Below are 14,200 nucleotides of genomic sequence, written 5' to 3'. Positions count from 1 at the left end.
TGGTTTGCAGATGGCAGCCTTTTCTCCATGGGGGCACATGCCTGGTTTTTGTCTGTGTGTCCTAATCGTCTCTTCTCATAAGAACACCAGTCAGATTGGATTAGGGCTCACGCTAATGGCCTCATTTTTATTTGATATTTTTCTCCCCTCCTTGGCTATTTTTGGCCAAAGTGACCTTCACTATGGCTCAGATAATGTCAGTGTGCTTCTAAGCTCCTTGTTAACCTAGGCCAGGGGTGGGCAAACTTTTTGACTCGAGGGCCACAATGGGTTCTTAAACTGGACCGGAGGGCCGGAACAAAAGCATGGATGGAGTGTTTGTGTGAACTAATATAAATTCAAAGTAAACATCATTACATAAAAGGGTACGGTCTTTTTTTTTTTTTTTTTTTTTTTTAGTTTTATTCATTTCAAACGGGCCGGATCCGGCCTGCGGGCTGTAGTTTGCCCACGGCTGACCTAGGCTCTGATCTTCCTCCCAGTCATTTCATGTGATGGCTGGAACTCCTATCTACCTACATGGACATGTAGGTTCACGTTTCTGTGTCAGAATGAAGAATTCTGAAAATTGCAGGCAGACAAAGTTAGCTTTCCAAGGAATTGTGTGAAAGAGAGAAAGTACACCCATATTTGCTAAGTGTATAATGTATACAACACAATCTGTTTCCTCTCACATAATCCTGCCTCATTGAAAGCCCACCCCATAATTCATCATTGCCCTGCTAGAAAAGATTCCGAGATTCTAAAACCTTCAGATGCTACTGTTCCTAGAAGAATCCATATCTTCTCCTTAAGAGAAGACTTGAATACTCTTAAAATCACAATACCTTAACTCAAAGCACCTACTTTCCCTTGGCAGTATGTTTTCAATTAAGTGTATGTGTTTGTTTTGCAGAAGAATAGAATTTTTCCAACACCACACAAAACTAAAGCTTCTTAAATAGCTATATTATATAGCTTTAATCGGCTTCTTAAATAGCTATACTATATAGCTTGAATCTGCTTCTTAAATTGCTATACTATAAAGCCATCATGGGACCTCACGTCAACTAGCCTCCATAGTCCCCCTTTGGCCCAGAGGGTGCTGACATCAGGAAAAATGGTCTGTGTGTCGTCATCAGATTTTTGAGAGAAGTTCAATAACATGCCTTGTTCTTTATCCTTTAGGGAATGCCTTTTCACTCTCCCTTCATCTCCTATTTCAGGAAGAATAATTATCAAATGCTCTGAGCAGTTCACACCAGGAGGAATACTTAATCTTGATAATTACTCTTTGATGAGCAAATATGTTTTATCTCTTCTTCAAATTGTGGTTCTGATTCTATTTTCCGTGGAGTGGATTCCTGAAGATCTTCCAAAACATAAATCAAACGCAAAATGCCACAGTCCCTTGGTTTAGCTCAACTCCCAAACTCGAGAGTTTAGTTTTCCCCAGTGCAAAGTAACTCCATCTGCAAAAGCTCATTGGTATAAATAAGAAAAGTTGCCTGCAATGAGATAGCTTCCCTAATTTGTCCCGAATTTCAAACACTTTTTAAAAAATGTCCATATATATAAAACATTCTGCGTGTTTTAATGTTCACTAAATTCTTGGATTTCTTAAAATCGTACCTTTAATGAGTTGTGGTCTTGTCTGAATTACTGGTGACATTTCTCTCTTTTCAGTTCCTCCCAAGTTTGTGGTTCAGCCACGAGACCAGGATGGGATTTATGGCAAGGCTGTCATCCTCAATTGCTCAGCCGAGGGTTATCCTGTACCCACAATCATATGGAAATTCTCTAAAGGTATGAAGTTACTTGTTTGCAGGTTGTCTGTCATACATATGCACATTCCAAAGAATTAGATGAGAATTTGTAGTCCTTCCAAAGATGTTTCCTGTAAGTAGATATGTCCCCAGCTTCACCAAGTCTGTCTTTCTTTCACACATACCACTAGTAGCCAGCCTCCGTGTTTTATTCAGACTATGACAGTATCTGTTTGTGTATAACATGACCTGGAAAAGATCATGAATGGGGAGGCAGGTTACTCCTGTAAGTTATTTCAGCACCTGGGACAGTTCTGCATTGCCTACAGATACAGCTTGGAGACCACTGCAACCCCTATAGGTGGAAGCACAAGTAGAAATGATCAGAATTGCTCATTTTGGAGATTGATTTCTCCAGTATTTACACATATAAGATTCAGAGGTTTTAGAAGGTTGAAAATAAGGTTTTTTTATTGTTTTATTTAACTGGTCACCTTAGATGATACAAATCACATACAAACACATCCAATGTCTGTTTTGAGCTTTCATTCCTAATCATGCTTTCTCTTCAAAGGCAAAGCACCAGTTCCATTTTAAGGTAACACTGTAAACGGGCATGAATAAAAATGTGCGAGGTGTAAACTATGGGGAAACCATTCTAGACACTGTAAATATGACTTACATCTATCTTATCATCTTCCCCATGGACGGTTCTTTATGTGCATGAACATACTGGAAGCTGTTTTTGTGTTCTCATTTAGTAATTTATTTATCAAATAGTAGTTGAGGGTCAAATATATACTAGTTGGATAAACAAATGTATTTAATCTTTTTGTAACAATCCGGGGCCTACTGTATATGTTTAATTGTTACGAGTATATTTATTTATGTTTATTTAATCATGGTTTGTATTCTGGATGTTGGTCTTTAAAATACAGTGTTGCATTTTCTTATTATGAAAATAACAATAATAGGGGAAAAAACAAATGGCACACTTCCCACAGTCCCTTCTAGTGTATTTCCTCCCAGGGAAAGGAAGAGGGGGAGCCAGGGCGGTGCTAGACACCACAGACGCCATTGGCTTGCAGGGGGAATCAACTGAATTCTTTTAAGAAATCTCTGAGGCTACTCCCTGCAGCAGGCCCCATCCATTGTCCGTGTGAAAGTGGTTTATTCACAAATACAAGCCTGTTATTCAGAGTGTGTGCCCACGTGACTTCTTATTTTGAAGCCCCATGTTGCATTACATGGAAACAAATCAACATCATACATTGAATTTAGTTTATACAGATGTGCATACGTGATATTATGAACATTTCCCATGATGCTTTTCTTCTTCAAAAAATATTTCTAATGTTTGCCACTGTGGACGTTCCCTGCCTCCCTGAGGTTGTGTCCAGTTTCTCAGAACTGTCAACACCACAGCAGTGAGCATCTGTGCATGTTAATGCAATGTGCATAAGTGTGATTGCTTTCTCCCACTAAATTCCTAGCAATGAAATAGCATGAGCACATTAACGATTTGGGTCTGCACGGGCCCAGGGCCCTTTGGGAAATGTTAGAATAATTTACACTCCCACCAGCAGTATGAGGCTGTGCGTGTCCCTGCATTCTTGCCAATTAGATAAGATCTTTTTATTCTGTCTTCACAGTGTGATGAGTGGAATGGTTTTCTGTTTTAATTGCACATTTAGATCACTAATGCTATTGAAAATGTTTTTGTTGTATGTTAACTGACCACTTCTGTTTCCCCCTTGGGAAATTTCTTATTTATGTACTTGCACACATCTCCGTGTCTTATTTATTTGCAAGAGTATTTTTCACAGGTTAAGTAATGCTTTGTCTGTCATAGACATTACATACATTTTATTCCTTCCCATTATTAATGTGCAAATTAAGCTACAGTAGCCTATTATCTTTAGATTTTATGTGTTATATAAAATCATCAAAGAAAAAAATTATAAATTTGACCCACTGAATTTTAAAAGAGTTAAGTTCCCTGAAATAACATCATTCAAAGGTGACTACTGCTTAGCCTTTCGGACCTCTCCCCAGACACATATATATAAATATACATATATTTCTGACTTATAATCTTTTTTCTTCAGTTAACAATATACTATGAGTGTCTTTTCTTGTCAACAAATATGGGTGTTTAATATGATTTTTAATGTCTGTGTAGAGTTTATATTAATACATCAATAAGTACATCTACCTACTTTTGCCTTTGTTAATATTAAATTCAGTGACTTAAACCACAAGGAGTCTGGATGTAGATAGTTCAGGACTAGGTTGTTTTCTCCTCTAAGTCACCAGGGACCCAAATATATCTCTCTGAGCTGCTGTGGCTCAATGGTTGAGTGTCTACTAATGAACCAGGAAGTCACATTTCAATTTCCGATCAGGGCACATGCCCAGGTTACAGGCTCAATCCCCAGTAAGGGCTGTGCAGAAGGCAGCCAATGTATGATTCTCTCTCATTATTGATGTTTCACTCTCTCCCTCTCCCTTTCTCTCTGAAATCAATTTTAAAAAGGGCCCCTGAGCTCCGTGGCCATTTCCACATTCCCAGGGAGGAGGAAGAGTGAAGGGAGAGGGCTGCCACTCCCACCTGAGCCAACTCCCTTGTCGGATCTTTCCAGAATGTGTCATTAATCAATTCCGCTAACACCTCCCTGGCTAAGTCACCCTGAGCCATAGGGGGTGTGCAAGCTGTGTTGTAGCTGAGCACACTGACTTCATGTCCACAACTTGTGCTGGGCCACCGAGTAAGAGGGGAGGATGGGCAAGTGGCAATTAGGTGTGTCCAACACTATTGTTGGATATTGTGTGTTTGCTTTTTCTAGTTTTTCACTGTTATAAAAATGCCATAATGACTTCTATATCCTTGACCTTTGTACATGTGTCCATTTTGTCCTGGGGATAAATTTCTACACATGAAATTGCTGGCTCAAAGAATAAGCAATTTCTATGGCCTTCAGTATGCAGTGACCACTGGCCAGAATTTTAATGTGCACTCTCTCCCACAGTTCACCGCATTGCCTGCCTTACAACCAATAAAATACCAAGCATTGTGCTTATTTTTTAATGTTCCCCAGTAGAATATAGAGATATTGTATGTTATTATTCAAATTATTCAAATAATAAAGATATTTCTTAAGAAAGTGTAGCCTTGTTTATGGAACGTGTTTCCAATGATCAAATACTCAGAGCACAGGTGCAGCTCCTTTTTATGTGACAAAAAAAGTGCAGACAAGCCAGACTCTGCCTGTGGCTATGAGAGATGCAACAATTTAACCCTGGGCTGCAGCATTCCTGAGTAAATGCAGTGGCTAAGGGCAGCTGTTGCAGAAATGAAACAATCTTTGCTGAAAATAATGTTATTACATTTTTGACCTTGGGTCTGGATACACGAGTTCTAAGACATTCAATTCTGTCTCCTGATTTTCTGTTCTTTTACACGAACAAATGAGGCCTCTTATCTGAAAAAAAAAATTGTTTTAAATCAGGGCTCAACACCATGGTGGGCCTCACCTGTCCTCCCAGAAATGCACAGCTAAGCACATATACGCCATTCATGGTGGAGAGAACGGGCTTCAGTAACTGTCTTGACCATGGCTACCCCCTAGTTAGCTGCCGGGGGCCAGAAAGGGGCTGCTAATGAAAGAGATCGCCGAGGCACAGCCCGTGGCCCGCCTGCGCGTCCTTTGCTCTCTGGCTGCCCACAGCCAGGGCCACTTCTGACCGCCAGGGAAGCTTTGGTCCTGGCAATGTCCAAAGACAAGAGTCAGAGTGTGACTGGGTTTTGGGGGTGGGAGAGGAGTGGAGAGTAGTTTGCATTTAAAATTCGGTCATTTGCCCTGGCCATTGTGGTGCAGTTGGTTGGGCATGATCCTGTGCACCAAAAGGCTAGCCGTATTATGCCCGGTCAGGTGCCACTTACTGAAATGGACAAACTCCAGGAGAGCTCATGAGGCTGGGATCAGTGCCCGGAGTCTCGCCTCTCTCTGCTCAGAGTCACAGCCATGGTCTGCCTCTCCTTGTCCTTCTGTATGGACACTTCTCAGCATACAGGCTGGTTGCTCAGTCACCTATTTTATGGTTAACGTTTTAGCTATTGTGGTGCCTAATTTTATGCAAAATGGAGTTTATATTTTCTGTTTCTCTTTCTCCCATTTGCTTTTGTATGGTTTCCAGGAAGAGAAGAAATGCTGGTTTTATGCTGCCATCCTTAAATCTTATACCCTATTATTTATATATTAATCTTTATTAAATTTGGGGGCTTCATTTTAGAAAAATAAGGAAAGTAGGAATCTAGGAGAAGTAGGAGAAATTTTCAGTTAAGTTTGTGGGCTAAGTTCAGACACACACACCACCAACGGGCTGCAGGAAAATCACTTAACTGGGTGAACCAGGGCTTTCTCGTATGTGAAGCAAGTAGAATAAGGGCTTAATGTGATGATTGAGTAAGATGATTCATAGAAAGCATTTATTATTATGGTGCCTGGCACACAGCGATGAGTCAATACGCATTAGCTGTTATCATCATCATCATTATTGTCATTATCATCTGCTCACATGGCCAGCCAGTTGTCCTAAAACCATTTACTGAATAGCCCAACCTTTCCCCATGAACTTGAATTGTTTTATAATCTATGGGGAAAAATGTGTCCACAGAAGTCTGTCTTTTTATCCCTCTGTTACACCGACCTATCTATTCTGGCATCATGACCATATAAAAAGGAGGTTCATCTTTTCCTAATATAATTTAATATGTAATACTATTATATTCTGTTCATTTTTCCTTTTCAAAACTGTCGTAGATAGCTCCCATGGACTTCTGATCATCTGTTCTGTTGCCTTGTGTGAACAATCTATATAGTTTGGAAATGGATTATTCTTCCCATTTCATAGATGATGGACTTAAGGCTGCAGAGAAAGTAGACTACAGGCCAGCAAAGACAAGAATGGAAGACAAGACGAACCAATGTTTGCTGCTGCCTTCCAAGTGGGCTCCCTTGGTGACACTGAGCTATTCTTTTCCTGCTCTCCCCACTCCGTCAGTCCTTACGAACACTGCCAGGCATATCTTTTCAATAAATAAGGAAGGTCACACAGTGTTAGCATAGCCAGTAATTGGGTATGTGCCTTACATAATGCTTTAACATTATCTTTTCATATTCATAGAGCATCCACGTTGTCCCCACTTGACCCCAGCTGTCCACAGAAAATGGACCGCTTCCTAATTAATGACTGCTGGTTCCTAGAGTGTATCTTCTGGCTAATTACCCAAAGTGTTTACTTATGCTAACCAGATTACAGAATGTTGAATATTGTATGAACTCTGGTAAATTTTGCTCTTTATAATAAATGATGAATTTAAAGTCGATGACAGATAATTTTATCAAATTGTGAGGAAGTTCATGACCCTCAAAAAATAAAGTACTAAGCCTTGGGACTGCCATCCTGGTGGTAGAGGAATGGGTCCCTCTTATTCTATTTAGCAAAAAGCATGATCAGGTTTATAAATGGTGTCACCCTGCATGTTAGGTTCGCTTTCTGTGGGAAAAAAAGGGGGGGTTGTTTTTCAAATGCATTTATACTTTATTTCTGTCTTCATTCGGACCTTTTCCTAAGGAGGCAATCTCTCTCTCCAGATAGGTATTAATAGATAAGACTTTCTATCTGTTTAATTGAGATGGCTTAATGTTAAATTTCATATTGTAATTCTTTTGTATAAATGCGTCAAATATTACAAATGTTTTTCTGGTAAAAACTCTTTGAGGAATGGAAAACATGTATTTTTGACATGAACAGTCCTATAACTTTCTCATATTCTATCAGCATTTCATTAGATTTGTAGGGTTTTTGTAATTTAGGGTTTTACATAAATCCCATAGCATTTTGATACTTCCTGGTTTGCTTGACTGATATATCATTTATATCCTGCATCTGTGTGAATTTTCAGGTTGTGTCTTTTAAACAAGATCAGACTCCCAATTTGCTGTTAACTTTGAGACAGGCATCGAGACTTTCAAACTGTGGACCCAGTTTAAACACTTAAAACTTACAGGCTTCCCTCCTGTTTTTTAAAGCTTCAAAGTACCTCTCATCCATAAGAAGGAATTTTATATCTTATAAAACCAAATCCTTAAAATGCATAGTTAATTTTTGTAGGAGAAAAATAATGATCATCTTAATACATGACAAAAAGATAGCCAGTGATATTCAACATTCAATCCCGATTAAAACAGCAAGAACAAAAATAGACATATTTGTTATAAAATAGACATATAGAAACATTCTTAAGACCCAAAGTGCTTTGGCAAATGAGGAAGAAAAAGACAAAAGTCTAATAGACTCATGAACAAGGAATATGGGTGGAATGTTCACTAGAGGGCAAGTACGTCAGTCTAAGGTCATAGGTGAGAGAAGCCCTCACACCCTCCTAGTCCCGTCCATGTCCCAGGAGATGGGCAAGCAACATAGCGAGCCATTCCAAACTGCCACTTCCCCCAAAATCACTCAAGACATTCATCTTCTGTTATGTTATTTCTAAAATATGTTGTTCGGAACAGTTTTATGTGGCTCTCTCAGTCACATTATGTCGTCGCTGTGTCATTGTCTCCTTGAGTGCCGGCACTCTGAGAAGAGGGTTGCTTCACTGCGATGATCTGACTTATTTACTTAAATAGCATCAAACGACATTAATGTGTTTCTAGACTGGAACTCAGAAGAGAAATCTGCAATACTTGTATCGTCTTTGTAGACTGAGCTGTGTGTAGGAGCAAGGCCCTCAGATCCCATATCCCTAGAGCGCTTATGTTTACATACTTATATATGAAGTCCTTGGGAACACAGGGTGCAATGAGAGGCAGCTACTTCTGTAGTCATTCTACTGAGATGTCTGAATAATTTATCAGGTACTTAATACTCATTAAATTTGTCTTTTTTATGTAGACACACTCTGTAAGGCTTCTTACTCTTGATCTCAGAGTTTGAAATGCTGTCATTTTAAATAAATGTATTTCTCTCCAGACAAGAATTTCAGTGTTGGAGGGAGGGAAAAAAAACAAAACACATGGTGTATCCCGTGACTGTCATGTAGGCTATATGTTAAATGTCAGTCACTTCTCTCCATGACTCTGGGTGAACATGGGCTCGTTGGCTCCCCACGTGTCTTCACGCGTGCATCACGGTTCCTCCTTTTTATTTCATTCCAGGGGCTGGGGTGCCCCAGTTCCAACCAATCGCCCTGAACGGCCGGATTCAGGTGCTGGGCAACGGGTCGCTGCTGATCAAGCACGTGGTGGAGGAAGACAGCGGCTACTACCTGTGCAAGGTCAGCAACGACGTGGGCGCGGACGTCAGCAAGTCCATGTACCTCACGGTGAAAAGTAAGGAAGAAGAAGCTTTGTTTTGCCTACACAGGTCTTTGGGGGCTGGCATCACCACTTGTGTCCACACACATTTGGCTAAAAACAAAACAAAATGTTGGTTTGCTAGAACTGTGTTGATGCCTTGCTGTCCTAGAAACACAATTAAAGGGGAGGAGGGAATCAGGCCAACTGTTGAGAGCATGCTCGTGTCCCCTGGCATCTGGGGCACAGAGCCACTTGCTCCTCTCCCTTCAGTCCCCATGGCCAGGGGTACAGGCGCTGGGCAGCCCAGCAAGAGTGGGTCTCTGCCTTTAGCACCTGCATTTCTATCCTGTTGGTTTTATTGGGGACATGCCCGGTTGTGTTCCCAGAGGTGTTCATTTCAGACGTCCTTTTTCATGCATTTGATCATTTACAAGCGCGCTTATCCATCGATTTCCTTTTTAAGATCCTTATGAAATCAAGCAGCCAGAAACTCATGACCAAGTAGCACACAGCTGTACGACGGACACGTGTAGCGTGGCTCAGGGTCCACGGTGCCGACCCACTTTATGGAAAGGGGCCCCTGTAACCAAATTATTTTCATATTTCGGTAACTCAACCGAAGAACATGAAGTGGACCGACGCTCACTGAGCGCTGCTTGGTAGCAGGGGGTTGTGCTGTGAATGGCTTCTGCCTTTCTCCGGGGGTGTAATCTTCTACTCGACCAATTGGGGCTCCTTGCCAACTGCAGGCTTTGACCAGCTTTCTCTTCTTTACTTTGGTTGTGCTACTGATCGGTTGGAAAGGACCTCTGGCATATCATTTATTAGGGGCCTGGAATTTAAAAGTAAATTCAGTGGGGTGTGTGTGTGTGTGTGTGTGTGTTATTTAAAGGCTAGCTACACAGAGACTAATATTCTTCCCATTTCATTAATAATTTATTCTATCTAGGTAGTCTATGATTTCCAACAGAACAATGAAAATATTAACTTGTCTATTTTCTATACTTTTATATCCTGGAAAAATACAGTTCTGAAATAGGTTTGCTTCAAAATATGTTTTGCACATATCAATTGCACAATTTTGACTTCTAAGTTTTACACTGTGGAGGAACTTATTTGCAAGAATGTGAAAACATTCTTATGTCACTTAAATTCAAAGTTGAAATGGAAATTTAAAAAATAATAAATTGATGAAATTATCAAGAGCTGAGGGCCAATGTTGATCACTCTTTTCCTAACAAAAAGCATATATTTTGCAACTGCTTTGATATATTTTAAATGTACAGAATATTTTTCTATCCCATACATATCTATATCTATATCTATATCTATATCTATATCTATATCTATATCTATATCATCTATTCTAATAAATGCAAAGTAATATACAAGATGTAAATGCACTCAACCATGAACTTTACCCTCATAAATGAAAGAGCTTGTGTTTGGAAGAGGAGAGAACAGTCTACAGGTTTGAATGCCAGGTGGTGAGTGTAAGAAGAGATTTCTTGTAATAGTTCTAGAATAGATTTTATTATTTTCTTAAAATATATTTTTACTGATTTTAGAGAAAGGAGAGGGAGAGAGAGATAGAAATATGGATGAGAGAGAAACATCAATCAGCTGCCTCCTGCACACCCCCTACTGGAGATCAAACCCACATCCTGGGCATATGCCCTGACCAGGAATTGAACCATGTAACTTTCTGATTCATAGGCCGATGTTTAGTCACTGAGCCACACCAGCCTGGGTATGTGCCCTAATCAGGAATCGAACTATGGCCTCCTGGTTCATAGTTCATAGGTCCACACTCAACCACTGAACCACACCTCCAGGCAACAAAACACATTCTTATCACTCAGAAATTTCCAAGGATTTTTGAAGCTCTCTGCCAAGACCCCAGGACAAAGACCAGGTATTTTCTCTATAATATCAGAGTTAGACACTGGCTCCATCCAGGAAATACGTGTGACTTATTTAGTCTCCACAGTCCCCAGAAGGGTGCCAGGAAGGGGAGGGCTTGGGTGACTCTGGGCAGGTAACACATGCCCCAGCCCATCCCTCACTCATTTACCAGTCAAGGCTTTGATGTGTCAGCATAGCCCTTCATCGAGGCAGCCCTACTGACCTCAGGCAGCCTGAAGGGACAGAGCATGTCAGGAATCTCTCAGATGTTCTCATTAGCAGGAGGGCGGGACGGCAGCCGACCCAGGGCAGCACAGGGGCCGTCAGCAGCCCTCGCTGGCACTCGGCACTGTCTTAGTGGAGCGCTGCCCTTCCACTGATTAGCCACAGAGATGAAAGGAGGCCGCAGCCAGGCTGTCTGGGGATTCAGAAACTCCGGGTTGGTTCTTCCCAGGAAATGTCAGTGCTGCATTTTGCATGACATTAGCAGGCCATCCGTCACGTATGTCCACCGTGAGTGTGGAATTCTAAAGCCATTATGCATTTTAAAACAGCAGAGACTGGCCAGCAGGAGAAGAAAGAGAGCAGGTCCCAGCTGTGGGGGGCATGCTCTGTCTAGCCTGAGGCCAGACACTGAGCCTGCCCTGCCCTCTCATTCTTACCAGGACAGAGGAGTTACCGCAATGCTGAATGTTCATGACCGAAAGGTCATTAGGAAGGTGATCACCCGCACAAACTGTATTTCATGCTGAGGGAGCTGTATTTGTGTTTTCCAGCAAAATAGAACTAATAGGAGATGGGTATAGAGATAGAGGTAGAGGTAGGGGTAGATATGGAGATAAATAGAGATAGAGGTAGAGGTAGAGATAGAGGCAGAGATGGAGACGGAGGTGGAGGTGGAGGTGGAGATAATGTTCAATATTTTCATCATAAGTGTCTGTGCTGTGGACATCATTATCACAGATATTTTTGCCACACAACTATGGGGGGCCTTAAGCCTGTCATGCAATAAAAGAGATAAAATCAGAAAAAATTTAAAAAGGGACATTAAAAAGGACATAACAAAATTAAAGTGGTTTTTTATTTTTTTATTTTTATTTTTTTTGCAAAATACCAACTATTTGAGTACATTTAAAACACGTGCAGACTCGGGGCAGTGCTGAGTAAATAGCGGGCTTTACTCTGTGGACGGTGCCTTCACACTGGTCTGTGTTTGGTAGAAAATGGGGTGCAACTCTGCTCTCAAAGAGAGCCCTCCGCCTCGCTTGCTCCTCCACTTTAGTTTGTTTCAAAATAAGAAACCAACTCTTGGCCGGGGAGGGTTGGGGGGCGGGGGGGGGGGGAGGTGTAAGAGGACAACCGAAGGACTTGTATGCATGCATATGAGCATAACCAATGGACATAAGACGGGGTAGGGGAGGCCAGGGGATTGTCAAGGGCGGGGGGAAAAGGAGACATATGTAATACTCTTTCTAATACTTTAAGCAATAAAACAATTAAAAAAGAAGAAACCAACTCTTGGGGTAAATCATCGTCATCTGGAAGAAATGCCAGCCATTTTAAGTCCACCATCACCCCCATGTCGACTCAGCACTGTACAGACCGTTATGAGGGCTGGCTGAGACTATATGTGACAGAAGGATGGGAGCAACTATTGGGAACTTCGTCAATGGAGAAATGGAACCAAACTGACAGCGAACTTAAGTACTTTCAGTCACCCAGAGGCCTTTGACTCGTCAATGGAGAAATAAAACCCAGGAAACCAGTTATTTTATCTTTTCTCCAGTGGTTGCTTGATTTGTCAATGGAGAAATGAAACCAAACAAACAGAAAAGCAGGTGTGCATTTTACTTTTTGTCAACCAGTTATTTTATCTTTTTTTATAGCAAAATTGCCTCACAGCCAATTAGTTACACAGAGAAAATGTTTGCAGCAAAATGCTCACAGTAAAAATGTCTACGGCAAAGATGCTACGGCGAAAATCCCTAGTCTGAGGGGCCCGGGGGCAAGTCCCTCCTTCCCCCGCCTTTCTGTGTTGGTCAGGCCCTTGATGGATTGGCTGATGTCCCCTCACATCGGGGAGGGTGATCTACTCTCCTGAGTTCACTGATTCAGAGCTCATCTCAATCAGAAACACCCTCACAGATGCACCCAGAAATAAGGTTTAATCTGGGCAATGTTTAATATGAGTCAAGTTGACACCTAAAATTAACTATTGTAGGAGATTAATGTCTCATGGGACGGGAATGAAGATGAAGACCTTTGTTAAGGGAGAGCCCATGGAAATGGCTAGTGTTCACTGCTTGGGTTGAGTCTTAATCCCGATGGCTCCCTCACCTGGTTGTGTATGTCAGTGCTACTCAAAGTGGGGTCTGGGGACCCACAGTGTCAGTACCACTAAGGTCTCCAAATTCTTCTGGCACCCAGCAATTTGCGTTCTGTTACGATCCCTGTGTGGTTTGTACACAACTGTGGTGCGTTAGTCTGCTCAGGCCGCCATAACAAAATAACATAGACTAGTGGCTTAAACTAGAGACATTTATTTCTCATCCTTCCGGAGGGTGGAAGTTCAAGATCAAGGTGATGGCCAATTAAGTTCCTGATGAGATCTTTCTTCCTGGTTTACTGGTGACTCTTTCCTTGCATTGTCTTCACGAGGCCTTTTTTGGTGCATGCACATGGGAGGGGAGAGAAAAATTGCTCTCTTTCTATACGACTACCAGTCCATTTACCTTAAACTACTAGTTCATTTAACCTTTACTCCTAAAAGCTCTATCTCCAATACAACCCCATTGGGGGCCAGGGGTTCAATATATGAATTTTAAGGCTAGGCAGCAGCTTTACCCTCCTTGCCCCACTTTTCTGCAAGGACCTGGTGGAAGTAGGGAGTCTCAAGTGGACTGGCCTGTGCAGAGGAACCCCTGAAATTGACTGGTATGAGACAAGTACTGAACACATTTTTTAAAATGGTATAAGAGTGTACACAATCATGATTAAAATATCTCAAATTTCTCAGTCTGTCTCCATTTTAATGAGCAACTTTCGGCTGCTCTGTGGGCTCTTTCAGAGGCTGGGTTAAGTTGGTGGTCCTTGCAGAGCTGCATGACTCTACAGCTGTGATTCATTATGGGTCTTGCTGTGGAGAGATCGCCCTGGATTATCAGGGTGGGCCCAATGTAGTCACAG

At 41.5% G+C, this 14,200-nt stretch overlaps 1 protein-coding gene across 1 annotated transcript in view; it reads left to right on the top strand.

Annotated features, from left to right (window-relative positions):
• DSCAM (DS cell adhesion molecule) overlaps positions 1–14,200 on the top strand; it is a 460,072-nt gene that overhangs the window by 308,154 nt on the left and 137,718 nt on the right. The window contains exons 11-12 of the mRNA XM_059685889.1: positions 1,666–1,785; positions 8,969–9,142. Of these exons, the coding sequence (XP_059541872.1) occupies positions 1,666–1,785; positions 8,969–9,142 (294 nt within the window). The remainder of the gene's footprint in view (positions 1–1,665; positions 1,786–8,968; positions 9,143–14,200) is intronic.

The sequence above is a fragment of the Myotis daubentonii genome, chromosome 3 (genome assembly GCF_963259705.1).
Source record: "Myotis daubentonii chromosome 3, mMyoDau2.1, whole genome shotgun sequence".
Taxonomy (NCBI): Eukaryota; Metazoa; Chordata; class Mammalia; order Chiroptera; family Vespertilionidae; genus Myotis; species Myotis daubentonii.
This window is presented reverse-complemented; position numbering and strand designations above follow the sequence as displayed.